At 56.9% G+C, this 17,295-nt stretch overlaps 3 protein-coding genes across 10 annotated transcripts in view; 1 reads left to right on the forward strand and 2 right to left on the reverse strand.

The window, feature by feature from the left end:
* Positions 1 to 67: 67 nt before the first annotated feature.
* Positions 68 to 11,285, forward strand: TTC16 (tetratricopeptide repeat domain 16). Of its 3 annotated transcripts, XM_047699746.1 has the most exons (14): positions 68 to 426; positions 1,149 to 1,321; positions 1,657 to 1,747; positions 1,906 to 2,049; positions 2,868 to 2,968; positions 3,061 to 3,190; positions 4,996 to 5,210; positions 5,838 to 6,082; positions 6,409 to 6,550; positions 7,329 to 7,494; positions 7,934 to 8,079; positions 8,231 to 8,393; positions 9,872 to 9,959; positions 10,318 to 11,285. In XM_047699746.1, the coding sequence occupies exons 1-14, from the start codon at positions 409 to 411 to the stop codon at positions 11,283 to 11,285; spliced, it is 2,790 nt and encodes a 929-aa protein (XP_047555702.1). In that variant the 5' UTR covers positions 68 to 408. The 3 variants fall into 3 exon arrangements, with proteins under 3 accessions (XP_047555702.1, XP_047555703.1, XP_047555704.1); XM_047699747.1 differs by lacking the exon at positions 1,149 to 1,321; XM_047699748.1 differs by lacking the exons at positions 68 to 426; positions 1,149 to 1,321 and adding an exon at positions 1,379 to 1,397.
* Positions 11,286 to 11,406: 121 nt separating this feature from the next.
* TOR2A (torsin family 2 member A) lies at positions 11,407 to 15,177 on the reverse strand. 2 transcript variants are annotated; one of them, XM_047699762.1, is made up of 5 exons: positions 14,919 to 15,177; positions 14,061 to 14,326; positions 13,238 to 13,413; positions 12,410 to 12,537; positions 11,407 to 12,193 (listed from the first exon to the last, which is right to left on the reverse strand). In XM_047699762.1, exons 1-5 carry the CDS (start codon positions 15,151 to 15,153, stop codon positions 11,949 to 11,951), a joined length of 1,050 nt encoding a protein of 349 aa, XP_047555718.1. In that variant the 5' UTR covers positions 15,154 to 15,177; the 3' UTR covers positions 11,407 to 11,948. The 2 variants fall into 2 exon arrangements, with proteins under 2 accessions (XP_047555718.1, XP_047555720.1); XM_047699764.1 differs by lacking the exon at positions 14,061 to 14,326 and having other exon boundaries at positions 14,919 to 15,056.
* A 1,371-nt stretch (positions 15,178 to 16,548) lies between these two features.
* SH2D3C (SH2 domain containing 3C) overlaps positions 16,549 to 17,295 on the reverse strand; it is a 29,281-nt gene continuing 28,534 nt past the window's right edge. For all 5 annotated transcript variants that reach the window (XM_047699750.1, XM_047699753.1, XM_047699752.1 and 2 more), the window contains one exon: positions 16,549 to 17,140. In XM_047699750.1, coding sequence (XP_047555706.1) covers positions 16,965 to 17,140 — 176 coding nt within the window. In that variant the 3' untranslated portion in view covers positions 16,549 to 16,964. The remainder of the gene's footprint in view (positions 17,141 to 17,295) is intronic.

Below are 17,295 nucleotides of genomic sequence, written 5' to 3' on the forward strand. Positions count from 1 at the left end.
CCCAGGGTCCAATCCCGGGCGAGCCTCGGGCCTCCGGGCTTCTAAGGAGCGGAAGTGGCGGGGCGGTGGCCTTGACTGGCCCCTCAGCTGGTTCCGCGGCGCCGCCTCGCCGCGTTCCTGTGGGGTTTACTGTGAACTCGCGGAGCCCTTGTATGACCTCCGGGTCGGGAGGAGGGAGCCTTGTTGTGGCCCCTGCTGTGGCCCTGCCTCGCTGCGGAAACCTGACGAGCCGTCTCCCTGACGTAGCCTCAGCCTCCTCGGCGGATAAATCCGCTAATCTCCTTGCGGCTCTAACAAGCCTTGGATCCCGGAGGCGTGGGCTGAGGGGGCGGAGCCTGGGGGCGTCCCGGAGGTGGTTCCTAGCAACGTGGGGAGTGGGTCTCCGGAGGCTCTCGCGGAAGGGAGTTCATGACAAACTCCGCAGAGGTGCGGGAGAGGGTCGGGAGAGAAGAGGCCGAGGCCGAGTTCGCAGGAGAGGTTTAAAGTACAGGAGAGGCAGCATAAGTTGTGCAATTCAGGAAAGCCCTGGCCGCAGTGCCGACAAGTGAGGGCTTGTGAGCGGTTGGGGAGGTCGGAGAGTTGGCCGGAGCTGGTGTCCTGGCAGAGGGCAGTGGCCCAGACGAGAGGATGAGAGAAGAGAAGGGATCTAAGATCTTTAGGAAGTGGGACAGACAGGACACTGATAGGGCTGATAGGGCGTAGGTGACTGGCTGAAAAGGTGGACTCACCAAGGCGGGGAAGCCTGGGGCAGAAGTCAGGTGAGGTGTTCAGTTTGCCCTGCTGGGCGTGAGGGTCCCTCAGGATATGCAAAGGGCTGCAGGGCCTCCTGGGCCTGAGCTGGAGACATTAGAGTTTTGGGGTGTTTGGGGAATTTGGGAGCTAGAGGTGGAGCTGAGGGCGACCAGAAGGAGAGCAGAGTGCAGTGTAAGAACTCTGGCCCCTGACCTTGACCACAGGAGAGGGAGAGAGGCAGGATTGGAGAGAGAGAAGTTGGAACATCCCTAAGGGGAATGGGACTGGGTCTGCCACCAGTAACCAAATTGTGCCTCCTGCCAGCCCTGGTTCATCCTGTAAAACACCTGAGGAGTGTGCAAGAGGAGCACGGTCATCTCTGAGGCCTGCCCCAGCTTGCTGTCCCTTGGTTCTAGGATGCTCTGGAGCTTGACCCGGCTCCATCAAAGCCCATCTCAAAGCCATGGGTGTTTCCAGTCCCAAAGGGAGCCCTACAGCGGATCTTTGGGAGCAGCCAGGTGTTCCAGAACTTGGATGCCGTAAAACCGAAGATCGCGGGATTAACAGTGCCCCTCAAAGTCAGGGAGTAGTGAGTGACTGATTACCTTGTCCCCGGGTCCCAGGTTCCTGTCCTGCACAGCCAGTGGCGTGCCCTACAGCCTTGGGTCAGTCACTCTCCCTCTCTGGGCTTCAGTGAATTCAACTGTATAGTAGGGCTCTTCCACCTCAGCGTATGCAAGGCTGCTGGCCTGTATGAGATCCAAGACTACCAGGCTCCTCTCCCTAGGTCTCTGTCTACGGGCCCCACCCTGTCTCTCCACCTACATCCCCCTCCTCCCAACCCGATCCAGTGGCAACAGCTGTACACCCTGAGCTGGTCAAAGCCAGCGCCAGCCCCTCTGCCTGTACCCCCTTCCCCCACAGCTACCACCAAGGCCTGCAGTGCTTGGAGAAAGAGGACTGGGAGATGGCTGTGCTCTTCTTTTCCCGTGCCCTCCACCTGGACTCTGAGCTGGTGAGGGGGTGGGTACGGGCGGTTGCTGACACTTTGCACTCACTATCCTGCCTGCCGGGCTCCTCCTCTCGGGGCCACCAAGTTCCTTCTGGTCGTTGAGCATCAGCCCTCAGCAGACGGTGGAGAAGGGACCGCAGCCTGGGTCCCCTCTTCTTCAGGTAGACTTCTACGCTTTACGAGCTGAGGCCTACATCCAGCTCTGTGACTTCTCCTCCGCTGCCCAGAACCTGCGAAGGGTCTACTCCTTCCAGCCGGAGAACACCAAGTACCTGGAGCGACTTACCTTGGTCCTTTACCTGCAGGTGCCTGGAGCCGCTGCAGGCCTACCCATGGTGCCCGCCCCACACCCAAGCTCTCCTTGGCTCTTCTTCCAGCTGTGGGGGGTTTTCCTTGCTCCTGGGACCAGCTCTGTCTCTCTAGGGACCTTCTTGTCCCCGTGTCTGCATCTGTACCTCCTGCCCCTCTCATGACCTCTCCCACCTCCACAGGTGGTTTACCACCAGGGCTGGATAAAGTTCTGCAGCATTGCCCAATAGAACTTTCTGCAGTGATGATAGTGGTCTGCTCGGCACTGTCCAATCTGGTAGCCGTCAGCCACGTGGAACTGCCGAGCCCTTGAAATGTAGTAAGTGTGAGTGAGGAACTGAATTTTAATTTTATTTAATTAATTAATTTAAATTTGTACAGCCACGTGAAGTGAGTGGCTGCTGTGCTGGACCCCACAAACCTAGCATCTAGAGGACCTAAGCACTAAAAAGGCAATAGCATCCCCCTTTTACAAGTCAGAATAAAAATACCAATCCACGAAATACCAACAAAGTCCAAAGTTTTCTGTTTCTCTTCATTCCTGTTTCTATATTGCCGTCTTGCCAACTATAGAATTCTGCCTCTGCTGTCTCTCCCTCGCTCTGTATCTCTCTCCATCTCTGTCACCTTCTCTCCATCTCTCTATCTCTCTCTGTCTCTGTGTCTCTGTCCCCTGAAGTTTCTCCCAGATCTAAAGGGCTGTGTCCCTGGCTCTTGTCTCTCTCCCTTCCCGCCCCAGTGGGCGCCCCCTGTAGCTAGTGGGTGCTGCTGGGCCAGAGTCACAAGCAGAAGGGACTATCCCCTGTGTCCCCAGGGCCAGTGCCTGTTTGAGCAATGTGCCTTCCAGGAAGCCCTGAGGGTCTTCTCACAAGCCTCCGCGCTCCAGCCGGGGAAAGCCAGCTTCCGTTACCGATGGTAAGTGCCGGGTGCGGCCGTGTTCTCCCTGCAGCCTCTTCCTGCCCCTCTTGCCCAGCAGACACTAGAGTGTCTTTGCCCTCTGTCCTCAGCATGGCCTGTCTCCTGGCCCTTGAACAGTATCAGGACTGCCTCTCACTCGTCACTGAAGAGGTGAAGCTTGGTACAACCAATGCCGATGTCTTCATCCTCCGAGCCAGGCTCTACAACTTCTTCCAGAAGGTAGAGCAGGGAGGGTGGGGCAGGGATGGCCCTCTCCCTGTGTGGGTGCCCCCAGCATACCCTGAGATTAGCATACCCTGAGATTACCCCAGCTGCCCGCGTGGTGGGGACCTTTGCTGACCACCCAGCATAGTTGTCTGGCTATCACTCAGTTCTAGCTCCGTGTCAGGCCTGGTCGGCTCCCAGAAGCCACAAGGTGAGAAACCTGTGCCATCCCTGTCCTTGTGGAAGTTAGAGCCCAAGGGAGACATCCTTGAGCAGATAATTGCACAGAGAATGATTTCACAGTGTGGGAAGCAGCACAGGGTAGGAGTACCCAAGGATCCTTTAGATAAGGTGGCCTTCGTCCTCCTTTCCTGTCTCTCCTTATTTGCCTCACTGTCCAGGCTTAGAGCCAGGCAGTACAGGGAACAGCTTAGGGACAAGGGAGACTTGGGGTTACAAGAGAGAAGGGACTACAGGTATGAGAGGACATCAGCCAGGGTTTGGGGAACCTAGGAGGCCCCTGACTTCTTCCTGGGGACAGCAGAAGCCTCAAAAGGGTGCTCCCTGGGGCAGTGGGATTTAGAAAGATCCTTTGGCTACCAGGGGGGAGTCTGGCTGGAGGGGCAAGTCTGGAGGCCAGGAGCCTGGTGCCAGAGAGGAGGGCAGAGGCAAGGCTGGCCATGAGGGTGGCCAGAAAGGGGCCAGTCCCACAGTCCTTTGGGACAAAGGAGCAAAGACAGATGGGGGAGGGCAGAGAAAGGGAAGGATCCAGAACAATGATTGGTGTTCGGGCTTGGCCTGGTGCACGGGAGCTGGGAAACTCTGGAGGACAAAGAGGTAAGTAGGTTCACATCAGTCACCAGGTGGTGCATCCTGGGGGTGGCTGGAAACCTGACCCTCCCTATGCTGGGGACTGGGCTTCTGGGCCCCCACAGTGAGTCAGTGACAGGCTTTCCTTCCAAGGCAGGAGACTAGTAATTATTAATAATTGTTGACTGTGGGAGTTCGGCCCCTCCTGTCACCTCAGCCCCTGTAATGCACAGGCACATTCTAAGCACTTGACTCACACTTGTCTTTAAGACTTGAGGTAATGGTTTGAGTAGATACAACCCATTGTCCTCTTTTCACAAGGAGGAGATGGATCCAGAGGGCCTGGGTGACTTGCCCAAGGTCACACAACCAGTTCTCTGTGGTACCACCCTTGAACCCATACTCCAAAGCCCTGTCCTGAGCCTCTGCCATCTTCCCCCTCCTGACTTCCACCCACAACTGGTGTCCACACTGTTTGTCCTGTTTGCCATCCAACCCATTACCCTACAAAACTGTTTGTTGACTGACTGACAGACTTGCTCACCCAGTGGAAGCTATTTGCCTGGGGATGTTTTCTGCTCAGGCCCACGCCTGCATCTATTGTCAGAGTTGTCTTGGGCTTAAAGGTCAGGGTAGTTGGGGAGGGCACGTGCTTGGGACTATAGGGAGGATGTGACAGTCACCGTCAGAAGGACACACCCTTCCCCCACCTTGAGGGACCTTGGAAGAAGTCCTCGGAGGAGGAGGCAGCTGCAACACCGTTCTCCAGCAGAAACCATCCAGGCTGACCTGGCTCTCCTGAGGTCACGTCTGTAAAGGGACCGGCAAGGATGGGGGCTGGGATGGGATTTTCCCATAATGCTCCCTGCTGCTTTCACGAGGCGAAAAGGTGGCATAGCAGTGCAGGGATATGGAGGGTAGGTGACATGGTCTGGAGGTGTGCCTCTCCATGGGACAGGGCAGAGCTCTGCTTAGCCTGCCACCCTGATGCCATCCCTGGGCCCCTGCAGCCCGGCCTCTGCTATCAAGACCTGCACAGCGCCTTACTGTTGGACCCCAAGCACCCACAAGCCAAGGCGCTGCTCCAGATGATGGTGGACCAAGCCCAGCAGGCGCGTCAGGATGCCGGGATCCTGGCCGTGCAGGGCAAGCTGCAGCACGCCCTGCAGTGCATCAACTGTGCCATCGAGAACAACCCTCTGGACCCCAGCCTCTTCCTCTTCCGGTACTGTGTGGACAGGTCCCCACCTTGGGTCCTGCTGTATGGTCTCAGAAGAGCTTCCCTGGACCTTAGTTTCCCCCAAGTAATCCTTCCCTACTCCCTATCAGGGTCAAAGCCAGGGAGAGGTCTCACCTACTGTTGCCCTTAGAGGAGGGGGCAGGCAGCCACCTTCATTCCCCTGGGGATCCCGGACACCCAGGACTACTGAGCATTCATGCTGGGAGGCTCGGTCCAGCTCAGTGGACAAGGCTTGGGTTTGAATCTATGCCTTGCCCCCAGGACTTCTTATGTGATTTGGGGCCATTTAACATGCTTGAGTCTAGGTTTTCTCATATAAACAGTGGGGCAAAACGTCTGTCCCAGGTACAAAAAGGCCTTTGTGTAGAGGTTGGCACGCACGCACCTCCTTCCTAAAAAGATAGATGGAAGCTATTTTTGGGTAAAGCAAAACCACCCGTGACCAGCAGGCTAGCCAAGTAGAAAATCCTGAGCCAGCCCCACACCCAAGCCAGCGCAAGAAGATAGGACCCTCCGGCCACAACCCAGGTCAGAAGGCCCAGAGTGGTCACCGTCCTTGCCGGCCGCCCCAGTGGGTGGGGGCGCCTTGGCCTTCATGTCCGTCCCCCACAGGGGCACCATGTACCGCCGGCTCCAGGAGTTTGATGCCGCCGTGGAGGACTTCCTGAAGGCTCTGGACATGATGAGCGAGAGCCAGGAGCGCGCTGTGCAGCAGGCCCAGCGGCAGCTGCTGCTGACCTACAACGACTTCGCCGTGCACTGCTACCTGCAGGGTGCCTACCAGGAGGGCGTGCTGCTGCTCAACAAGGCCCTCAAGGACGAGCAGCAGGAGAAGGGCCTCTACATCAACCGGGGCGGTGAGCAGGGGGCTGCCTGCCCCCCAAGGGCCTGGGCTGGGTCGGTGGGGGAGAGCCTCAGGGCCCTGGGGACACACTCTGCAAAGTGTTGGCTTAGACAAACTGGCTACAGTCTCTTCAGAACACTCAGAACCAGGCTGGGAAAAGGTGCCCTGAGGCCTGGAAAACCTTGGCGGGCACGCTCCACCCGCCCACAGGAGTGGGAGTTGGGGAGTTCACAGCCACAGGGCTCGGGATTCCCCGGAGGGTGCAGCAGGCTGGGCTGGGGCTCCTGGGCACTGGGGTCAGGGGCACGCTCAGCCCCTGCATCCATCCCCGGGCCCTAGATTGCTTCTTCCAGCTGGGCAACCTGCTCTTTGCGGAGGCCGACTACCAGCAGGCGCTGGCACTGAGCCCGCAGGATGAGGGCGCCAACCTGCGCATGGGGCTGCTGCAGGAGAAGATGGGCTTCTGCGAGCAGAGGGGCAGGTGCACGCTGCGGGCCGACCCTGGGGCTGGGGGGTGGAGGTGGGGGTTGGCACGGAGCCGCCTGTTGGGACCCCTGGGTCCCAGCTAGGTCTCCTAAACAATGGTTTTAGTTTTCAAGCTTTCGTGAAAAATTCTTCACTTTTTTTCTGAATATCGTTATGGTAATTGCACTTTATAAAAGAAAACTGAAGTGTTGGGTAATGGATAATTCAGAACCCGAACGTTCCTTCTCATACCTGTTTCCCAACACCAGCCCTGCCACGGGTTGGGTAAAGATACCTCCAGATTGTTTCCTATACATATGTTTTTTTGTTTTTGTTTTTTTAAAAGATTTATTTATTTATTTGACGGACAGATCACAAGTAGGCAGAGAGGCAGGCAGAGAGAGGTGGTGGGGGGGATGAGCAGAGACCCCAATGCGGGGCTCGATCCCAGGACCCTGGGAACATGACCTGAGCTGAAGGCAGAGGCTTTAACCCACTGAGCCACCCAGGCGCCCCAATTTTTTCATTTTTAGCTGCTGGGTTTGTGAGATTCTCGAAAGGTCCTCCTTACTCTAGGATATTAAAAATGTTCACTTTTATTGGGGTCTTATACTAACATAAGCATTGGAGCCCTTAAGAGTATAGCTGGCAGAGGAAGAACAGAGGGGCATGGTGGAGGTGGGGTAGCAGAGACCAGCCTGATATCCCCCGAACTCCCCAGTGGGTCCCAGGAGCTGCCATTTCCCTCCCTGGGGCCCAGCACACAGCAGCTTGGGGCCCACTGTGTCCCGCAGGCAGTTCCATAAGGCGGAGAGCCACTTCTCCATGGCCATCCAGCACAACCCCCAGAAGGCCCAGTACTACCTGTACCGTGCCAGGAGCCGGCAGCTCCTGCAGAACATTTTGGGGGCCCGCCTGGATGTTGCCACTATCCTGCTTCTCAACCCCAAGCAACCCAAGGTAGGTTCTTGCTGGGCCAGAAGGACGGGCTCCAGAGAAGTCTGGTTTCCTAGCAAAACTACGAGCTGCCGACCCCAGGCAGTTAACCGTGCCAGGTTCCAGCTACTTTCGGTGTTGCTCGGGTTACCCCTCTTCAGCACCCCAGGAGACAGCTAACATCCCCCCACCCACTTGCAGCTGAAGAGGGTAGGGCTCAAAGAAGTCCATACCCTTGCTCCAGGGCACAAGGCTTTGAGGTCAGTCCCCAAGGTGTCTGAGTGCCCTCTCCCTGGTGGGCCTCTTCACAGGCTCTTCCTGGTTCTGGGGAGGTGGTCTGGTCCTCAAAAGTCAGACATTAGTAAACCCTTCCCACCTCCGCCCTGAGAAGGGCCCTGCAAGGGCAGGGCAGCAACACACCGTCTGTCCCCTGCCCTGGTCCACACCCGGCTCTTTCTGGCAGCTGCTCACCCTGATGGCCAGCCTCTTCCCGGGCATGTCGGTGGAGGATGTGCTCTGCAGCCAGGTGGCCCACCTGGCCAGGCTGCAGTTGGATCAGGTGTTGGAGAGAAGAAGCCTGCAGGCTGGCATCCCTCAAGGCATCGTGGGGCAAGTGGGGGCCATGGGTTGGGAGTGGGAAATGGCTGGGCTTCAAGGCTCCTCCTGCCCCTGCTGCCTCCTCAGGGCCACTCTCCGGACCCTGGGGAGGGTGGGCTGAGTCGGAGGACTCACCCAGCACTCTGGGGCCGTGGCTCAGCAGGCAGCTCAGGGAGCGGGAACTAGAGCGCCAGAAGGCTCGGGCCCTGCAGTTCTGGTGGAAGCCTTTGTTTGGGATCTCTGAAGAGCTCGAGGCCGCTCCCCAGACCCTGACAGGGGAGCCAGCAGGTGCAAAGGCAGCCGAGGCCCTCCACGAGGAGGAAGAGGTGAGTGGGCTATACACGCCAGGCCTACAGTGCTAGAGGTCTGGGGTAGGGCGTAGCCCACCCGAGCCAGGGCTGAGGGAGGCAGAGTGGCTGGAGGCTGGCATCCGGGCCTGGTTCTGCCACTACTTGGCTGTGTGACTTGGGCTGGGGTCTTTCCGCTGTGAGGTAGGGATGCTACCAATAAGGGGTACCCTTGAGGGAAGGCACAGGGATGTGGGCCCCTTATGGAGAGGCCTCCCCAAACCTTGCCACACTCACCTACATAAATTCTGTGTGCACTGGGCATTGGTGCCAGGATTTTATTCTTAAAACTGTCTCTAAGAACTTTTTATTGAATGTCACATAAATACAGAAAAGTACACAAATCGTCAGTGATTGAGCTGATGAATTTTCAGAGTACACCCATGACACCATTACCTATGAAAGAACACACTCCCAGCTCCCCAAAGCCCCCTCATGCCCCCTGCTAGGCCCCACCCTTAGCCCAGTGCACCCCCAAGGCTGTCCTGATCCCTGACATCACAACTGAACCTGCATGTTCTTCACATCAGTGGACAAGTACGGTGTGCCCTCTTGTCTCGGACTCTCTTCGCTAAGCATGTTTGTGGGATGCATCTAAGTTGACTGCTTGTTCTCATCGCTGGTCGAGAATTCCATCCTACAAAAGTCCCACAGTCTGTCCACTCAGCAGCTGACGGGACAGCAAGTACCTTTGTGTTCAAAGAAAACTTTACGGAAATGAAGTAGATGGGAGATCAACATCCCTTGCCATAAATGGAAGAGGCTAGCCCTAGAGTTCTCTAGTTCACACCAGAACTCAAAAGTCTAAAACTTTGTGCCCCCGCGGAGGTCACTGTGAGCTCCCTCCCTCGGGGAGATGCGGAGCCATCACGGCCTGCGGGTGGCTGGGGCTCCGCCTGCCCACTCCCCACACCCACACATCCCTCGCCTGCGGGCGTGCGTGGGCCAGAGGCGGCAGCCAGGAGCCCGGCTGTGGAGTCCCACAGGTCTGGACTCGAGCTCTGCTCCCCTGCTTCTTAGCTCAGTGTTGTGTGCAGGCTGCTTAGGCCCCTGGAGTCTTGGTTCCTGGTCCAGGAAATGGTAAAAACAGTCATTCCCTCCCCGATATGTGGGAGGACGAGATGGGGTAGGACAGTAAGCACAGAAAGCTCAGTTCTTCACTAGCCATTCCCCAGGGCACGGCGCTCTACGGTTCCTAGAGGACCGTAATTCGCACTTCGCAGAGGGCAGAACTGAGACCCAAACAGCCTTTCGAATGCTGCCGGTTTTCTCACAGTGCCCTGCCGGTCTAGTCTGACCACTCCCCTTCCTGTCCAGTCTTCACCTCTCCTCCTGCTGCGTGGCCCCTGCTGGGCCCCCTGAAGAGCTCTAAGCTGCCGGCCTTCCTTCCAGAGCTGAGCGGCTGGCCCAGGGGGCCTCCCACAGCCAGCAACTTCCCCACCTTTCTTCTGCCCCAGGAAGAGAAGCAGGAGCCCGCAGCCGGCAGGGTGAGGTCCCCGTCCGAAGGCTACCCCGACCAGACTTCTTCAGGCTCCGTCTTCTGCTGTAAGTGCCCAGTCTCCCACCAGGCCCAAGTAAGCCAAAGCAGCAGGGAAGGCCAAGGTCAGGGGTCAGAGACTCCTTGGCCTGCATGTGCATTTGGGCTCTGCTACTAGTTCTGTGACTATAGAGAGGAGGAAGTATTCTGACTTTGAAGGGGGCGTGGTGAGCCCTCAGTGGCTCCCCCACATATCCCATGGCCCTGGCCCACCTGCAGGAGTGCTGGGCTGGCTTCATCTGGCAGGCCTGCCCCTAGGCCATGCAAGGCCTCTGGGATACAGGCAAGGGTGAGGCCTATACCTCCTTTTCCTAGACCTGTTTGGGAAGGGCAGCCTAACAGGCGCTCTTGGCACGTCCCTCCCAGTCAGGACCATGTCCATCTCAGAGACGTCTACTGTTTGCAAGGGATATAGGAGCACCTCAGCTACTGCTGTGACATCCTCCGACTCCTCACTGCTGAAGACTCAATCCTCAGACCTCTTGGAGAACAACAGGGAACACCTAAGCTTGAGCAACAGCCCCCAAAATACCAAGGTCGCCCAAGGGCAGAGCCAGAGTCCCAGCAGGACCAAAGTCACCCTGAGCCAGAACCAGAGCCCCAGCAGGACCAAAGTCACCCAGAGCCAGAGCCAGAACCCCAGCAAGACAGAGTCCACCCAGGGCCAGAGCCAGAGGCCCAGCAAGACCAAAGCTACCCAGGGCCACAGCCAGAGGCCCAGCAAGACAGAGGCCATCCAGGACAAGAGCCGGAGCCCCAGCAAGATGGAGGTTGCCCAGGGCCAGGGCCAGAGCCAGAGCCCCAGCAGGACCAAAGCCACCCAGGGCCAGAGCCGGAGCCCCAGTAGGACCAAGGCTGCCCAGGGCCAGAGCCGGAGGCCCAGCAGGATAAAGGCTGCCCAGGGCCAGGGTCGGAGCTCCAAAAGGACAAAGGTCACACAGGGCCAGAGCCAGAGTTCCAGCCAGACTGAAGCCACCCGAAGCCCAAGACAAAAACCTAACAAGACCAAGGCCACTCAGGTCCCAAGGCAGAGGCTCAGGAAGATCAAGGCTGCCCACAGCCGGAGTGGGGGACTGATCCGAAGTTCTAGCAGGACCAAGGATTTCTATGATCCAAGTTGGAGCTCCAGCAACACTGAGGCCACTCAGGACCAATGCCAAAGGTCCAGCAAGACCATGGCTGCCCAGAGCTGGAGCCAGAACACAAGCCCAGGTTATAGCAAGACGGAGGACACCTGGGGACTGAGCCCAACTCTCAGAAAACCCCAGACCAGAGGGCCTGAGCCAGAACCCCAGAAGAATCAAGACTGGCCCAGCAGTGACACTGATCCCTGAAGGGGCCATTCAGCCCCCTCACTTGTTGCTGGGTATGGGAGAGATTCTAACCGCCATATATACTCACTGGCACCCAGCAAAAGGGCCTCCTTCCAGAGCAATTAGATACCTCAGCCAACAGTCCTCTGGTCCCATGGCTAAGTTTATTGTGTTTGTTCTCTTATAAAATTAAAAACTTTAAAAACCAGGCCCAAGTGGCAGCTTGAGTCCCTCTGTTCATGAAGACTGAGAAGTCTCAGCCTGGCTTTACAGTACTGGGACACAGTGTGCAATGGAGGGTTGAGAGTACAGTGCCAGAGCACGGGGCCAAGAGTAACAGGCCGCAGAGAGAGAGAGCAGCCAGGAGCCACAGTCCCTGAGTTACAATTCACATCTTGAGAAGGCTTAGGCTGGAGGGTAAGGGCAAGGTCAAGTCTCACGGAAGTTCTGGGGTCACCAGTGGTTTCTCTAGGGAAGGAAGCAAAGGCTAAGAGGCCCTGAGACCAATTAAGACGGCAGGGCCCTTAGTCCCATGGCCTAGCCAGCATGCCTCCTCATCTTCACTTTGGGCTCCGGGTCTCATTCTCCAGGAGGCTCAGGAAAAGGGTCCCTACTGCAGAGGCCGCAGGGCTTCCCTGCACGGCCTGGCCCAGGAGAGGAGAGGCAAGGACACCATCTGGAGAGTCAGAGGAAGAAGGCAATTCTGGAGGCCACAGTCTTGCAGCCGTTGGAGGAAAAGAGCTGTTCTTCCTCAGGAAAGAAGGTGGTGCTGTCCAGCACAGCCTGGACGACCTCCTCCCTTGGCTCCAGGCCCAGCTGGGCCAGCTCGTTGAGCACGCAGTGCCGCACGTGGTGCCGCTGCAATGGTAGGAAGGGCACCAGGACGTCCAAGAGATGCTCTTCCACGATGCCTGAGCGCCAGAAGCCATCTGTAGGAAGGGGCAATGTGGGAAGGGTCTGTGGTGGGCTCAGGGAGGCCGCATGACAGCCAGGAGCGCCAAAGCCTGGCTGAGAAGTACCGGTCGGTGGGCAACGCATCAGACCCTGGGAGAACCTGGCCCAGCCCGGTGGACCTGGGTGTGAAGCCTCAGCCTGTTGAAGTTACCCCAGGGGTGCAGGAAGGGGGCCTCCCGAGCCGAACTCACGATGCGGGTTGTCCAGCACAGCCTGGGAGATGACGGGCTCCAGCTCCTGCAGGCGGATCTCCTCCCGGTCCCGGCGGCTGCGCCATGCCTCCAGGGCCACGTGGTTGATCTGCTCGCCACCAGTGTTGCTGAAACCATGGGGTACGCGGGCCTCGGCTCAGACCATGGGGGCCGGGATTTGGCCCTTGCTTCCCACGTGCCACCCAACACGACCTGAGTCTGGGCACCCAGCTCAGTACCAGCAGGAGCCAAACCCGCTAAAAACACACCATAGGAACCACTTCCCCTCTCCAGAGCCCATGTCTAAAACCAAGATGCCTGGAAATTCACCTATATGTGTCATGCACTTTAAAGTTTACAAAACACTTTTGGCTCCTTTATACTGACTTTCTCACCCCTGGCCTCTAGGAGGACAGTGGGGCATTAATCTTGGCCCTGCTGTGCAGAAGAGGAGATGGAGTTCAGAGAGTGAACTGCCCAAGGAAAATTTGCCCAAGGAGTGATTTGCCCAAGGAAACACAGATAGAACTCTTGGAAGTGGGACTAGAATTCTAGTCCGATTTTTCCCAGGTCTGTGTCCTCCTGGCCACGAAAGAGGGAAAATTCCTTCCACAAAGAAACGGTGAGGATCCCAAAGACTGAGCCCAGATTGGGCTTTGAGAATGTCAAAATTTGAGCAACAGTCTCACAGCCAGTGTGAGGGGCTTTGGGAAGCCCCAACTGGGCCCAGGCGGAAAGGTATTCTGGTGTGGGACCACCAACCAAGACTGGATAGCTAAGACCTTGGACAAATGTCCCCGCGCCATGTTGCTGCAAAGCTGGGCCCACCTGATGAAGATGAAGATGGCTTTGCGATAGTTGGTCCCAAACACAACCCAGGAGGAGCCCAGGAAGGGTAGCAGGACCTCCATCAGGCCTGGGGCCAGCTTGTCCATCTCGTCAAAGAGGAAGAGGGAGCGGCTGCAGGCTGTGAGGTTCCCCTGGACCCAGCTCTTAAGATCTTTCTGCAGGGGAGAGGCAGGAGTTTGAAGGCACCTAGAGATACTCCTCTCACCTGAGACTTCTTCCCAAGGCAAGAACTAATCCCTTTTCCAGGAAGGTATGGTCTCCCAGAGAGAACTAATCCCTTCATGGGGCTGTTGGCAAAACTGTGGCCCCAAGGGGTCAGAGACTTGTTCAAGCTCACACACAGCAAATCAGCAAGCTCACAGAGACTCAAACCCAGGCCTCACATCCGCCGTTCAGGATTCCTTCTCTGACACCTCCTACTTTCCATAAAAGAGGAAGGTTCCCTTCTGCTCCCTGAACCTTTTCAATAATGTTGACACCTGAAACAGACCAGCCTAGCAAGAACCCTGCAATTGACAAGGAGAGTAGTAGTAAGAGGTACTATTTACTGAATGCTTACTCTGAGCCTCAAATTGGAACTATGCTTTCCAGAAAGATAACAATGCAGACTGGCACTAATACCTGCAACCATACAATCCCATGTCCCTTGTCCATCTCGAGCTCTGTTCACAATGGGTCCTGGGGGCTGTGTGGCCTGAAGTGAGTGACCCCCCACACCCTCCCGAGAGTTGACTCATTCACTCCCTAGGGTCTGGCACCCCCACATGCAGGTGAATGGTGGTCCAGGATGCCACCAGCCTACCTTGTAACGCTCCATGTGGCTGTTGTGGGGGAAGTGGATGACGGGGGAAAAGTGGTGAACATGGGGGCTGCGGAGGCCACCCCGGAAGAGGTAGTGCGCCAGCAGGGAGCTGACATAGGACTTGCCAGTGCCTGTCCAGCCATGCAGGGAGAGGACCAGTGGCTTGGTAGGAGCTGGGTCCTGCACGAAGGCCTTCAGTGCCTTCACCACCAATGCCCTGGCCAAGTGCTGGCCAGCCAGGTGCTGGGCCAGGTCACACTCCAGACCTAGGGCCACAAGAAGGACAGTATCAGAGCTGAAGACACACACTTGCCACAGAAGAGGGTGGGGAGGAGTCATGTCTGGTACCTGGTCTAGGGATCCCTGTGTCTCGGACACTTTTGCAAACCATCTTTGGAAAGGGAGTGAGTGGGGCCCTTGGGGACTCCGGCTGCAGCAGCCACCATCATACCTGACTTGGCTCCGCAGCGCTCCCACCGGCCCTCTGCACTGTGCTTAGCTCTAAGGGGCTGCTGCAAGCTGTCAACAGGTTTGACCCTAAGACTCCTGCCCATTCCCAAGGAAGGCTTCTCCCCTGATGGCCAGTCCACTGTGGAGGCCCAGTGCTCCCCACAAGGCCCTGCTGTCAAATGCCTTTCTCCACCCTGGCAAGGCTCTGCCTGGACCCCAAACATGCTTTCCCAAACCCTCGCCCCAACTCCAGTATTCCAGTTTCTCAGTCCCTCAGCGCGGGCCACGCGGAAGTCTGCGGGTCCCGCCCCTCGGTTCTACCCTCCAGGTCAAGCCCGGGGACAACCCAAAGTCTGAAGGCTCCCCGGTCCGCCGGCGCCTGTGCTCCGGGCTCCTACGGCTCCTCACCCTGAAAGTCGGGCTGGAAGTCACATTCGCAGAAGCTGCCGAAGTGGCAATGCAGCGAAGTCAGGTCCCAGGCGGCGGCCGCGGCTGAGACCAACCCCAGCAACCCGAGGAGCGAGCCCCAGGGCCGGCAGCCGCGAGACCCAGCCGCCATGCGGATGAGGCGGGAGCCGAATGTGGGCCAACCGCCCCTCCCTAGGACCACAATTCCCGGCGTGCCTCTCCCGGCGGCAGCCATCTTCCGTAGACTACAACTCCCGGCTCCCCCCGGAAAGTCCCGAACCAACGTCTCGTAGCAGGACTGAAAAGTAGCCTCTAGGGGGAGCCCGCGAACCGTCCCAATCCAGCGGCGGACCGCGTTTCCATGGCGACGGTAACTAGGAGACCATAATAGCGCCGAAAGAATAATAAAGGATTATGACCACAAAGGGTGACGTAACAATTGTAGCAAAAACTTGTGCGGCACCTTAAACCTTGCAAAGCGCCTTTTCCATGCTCTTTTTTTTTTATATGACAAAAGAGCGCTCAGTAATAGAGCTTTTCATGAGCACCTACTAGGTGCCATTAGTGTCGGTGTCTTGTATGTCTTACGATAACAGTGACTGCCATACAGAGAAACGGTGAAATTTCAATGAGGTACAGGCACATAAAGTGTTTTGACTCGGAAAGTAATCAATAAATGATTATTGGCAATCCATTATGTATGAAACATGGCAGTTCCCTACCTAGCAACTACTCTGCCCTAAGTGCTTTACCATCAATACTAAGGAATCGATTTTGTTATTGTCCTTATTTTGAGGAGGAAACTGGGATCCAAGGGGTTAAGCCTCTGTCCAAGGCTAGTAAATAATAGAACTGAACCCAAGTCAAGCTGCTGTCAGAGATCTGATGCACTATGTTATCCAGCCTCTCTTGGTCAAAGGATTTAGAAGGCAAAGGATCTGAGGCTTTTCATATTCAGTGAACAGGCTCCCCAGGCCTCCAGCCTGGACAGGAATCGTGTTGATCCACATTGCCTACCTCCCCTACCCATCAAGACAACTGCTTTCATGGCCCTTCTTAGAGATTCCCTGATCCACCCACCCTACACACACACACACACACACACACACACACACACACACACACACACGGAGCTTTCTGGGGCCCTGAAAAGAAATAAGTAGGTCCTTCTGTTGAGAAAAGTAAAGTACTCCAGGTCAGGACACCCAGGTTCCAGCCTTCCTCATTCTGCCACTGCGACCCCCAGGAGAGTGCCTTCTCCCTCCAGTTCTATTTTCCAAGGGAAAGTTGGAATCCTAAATTTCAACAAGCCCTTCCACTCCAAACATCTGGAGTGCTTTGTTGTGCATTTGCGGGAACCTTTGCTGGGATTTCCAAAGCAGGAAACAGGGTGGGATTGGGCTGGCCAGGATTTCTCCCCTTGGTTGGAATTAGCAGGTTCTTTCCCCCACTAGTCTGTGAGCTCCTCCAGGACTGGGACCAGGTTTTAGTATTGGCTGTAACTCTGGTTAGTGGTAGGTAGAATGTGGAATGTCCCAGGTGCTAAATAAGTATTTACTGTTGAATTTTTCCACCTTTCATCTGAGAGAAAAGACACTTCCTTCCACCAGGGCCCCCTGAGAGACAGAAGAAAGAGTCATAAAAGTTTATTTTATGAAAGAAAGAACATGGCTTCTGTACATCTATTTACAGAACAGATAGATTTACAACCGGGTGGAGGCCTTGGTGTCCGTTGCGGGCAAATGCCCAGAGAAGAGTGGGGAGGCTTGAAGACCCTCCCATGGCTCCAACACAGGGCACCTCAGCAGGAAGGGGAGAAGCAGAAGCAGGGTTCCGGTTCTTCCTGAAAGGATACTTGGTGGGCACACACCGGGTGGGATGGAGCCCTGGGGTCCTGCAGGACCCTGGAGGGGCAAGGGAGATCCTGGTTTGGGCCCAGAACATTCTTGGGATGATCACAGTGTCTCTGGGGTGCTCTGGGGAGAGGTCTGTGCCCCTCTGTCCCTGTTGCTGCCCGCAGCTGCAGAGGGGAGGGGTGCGTGGGGGTCACAGCTCACTGGAGCGGACGGCAGGTTCCAGTTTGTGGGACAGGGCAGTGAGGACTTTGTCGAACTTCTCGTAGCGCCGGGCCTGGTTGCTGCTGGCGCCCTGGCTGCCCCAGAGGAGGCGCATCTGGAACTCAGTGCTGAACACCTCCAAGAGCTCTGGCCGGGCCTGGAACCCTGCGAGGCAGCAGAGCACAGGGGTCAGGGGACGACCATCCAGCAGGGAAGGCTGGGGGTCCTGCCCAAAGCCAACACATCCCACAGGGCCCTCTTCCTAGGGGCCTTCCCCCACCCCCCCAGCTCCATCAGGAATCCAACAAGGTTTGTCAATG

Source organism: Lutra lutra, chromosome 13, assembly GCF_902655055.1.
Source record: "Lutra lutra chromosome 13, mLutLut1.2, whole genome shotgun sequence".
In the NCBI taxonomy this organism is placed as follows: Eukaryota; Metazoa; Chordata; class Mammalia; order Carnivora; family Mustelidae; genus Lutra; species Lutra lutra.

Excerpts from the sequence above, each read along its gene's own strand:
- TTC16 (XM_047699746.1), top strand. Across the intron at positions 8,394-9,871 it reads CCCTCCACGAGGAGGAAGAG|GAAGAGAAGCAGGAGCCCGC; the intron begins GTGAGTGGGCTA and ends CTTCTGCCCCAG. Across the intron at positions 9,960-10,317 it reads TTCAGGCTCCGTCTTCTGCT|TCAGGACCATGTCCATCTCA; the intron begins GTAAGTGCCCAG and ends CGTCCCTCCCAG.
- TOR2A (XM_047699762.1), bottom strand. The coding sequence starts at position 15,153 with ATGGCTGCCGCCGGGAGAGGCACGCCGGGAATTGTGGTCCTAGGGAGG. Across the intron at positions 13,414-14,060 it reads GCCACATGGAGCGTTACAAG|AAAGATCTTAAGAGCTGGGT; the intron begins GTAGGCTGGTGG and ends TCTCCCCTGCAG. Across the intron at positions 12,538-13,237 it reads GCCATCTTCATCTTCATCAG|CAACACTGGTGGCGAGCAGA; the intron begins GTGGGCCCAGCT and ends CCATGGTTTCAG.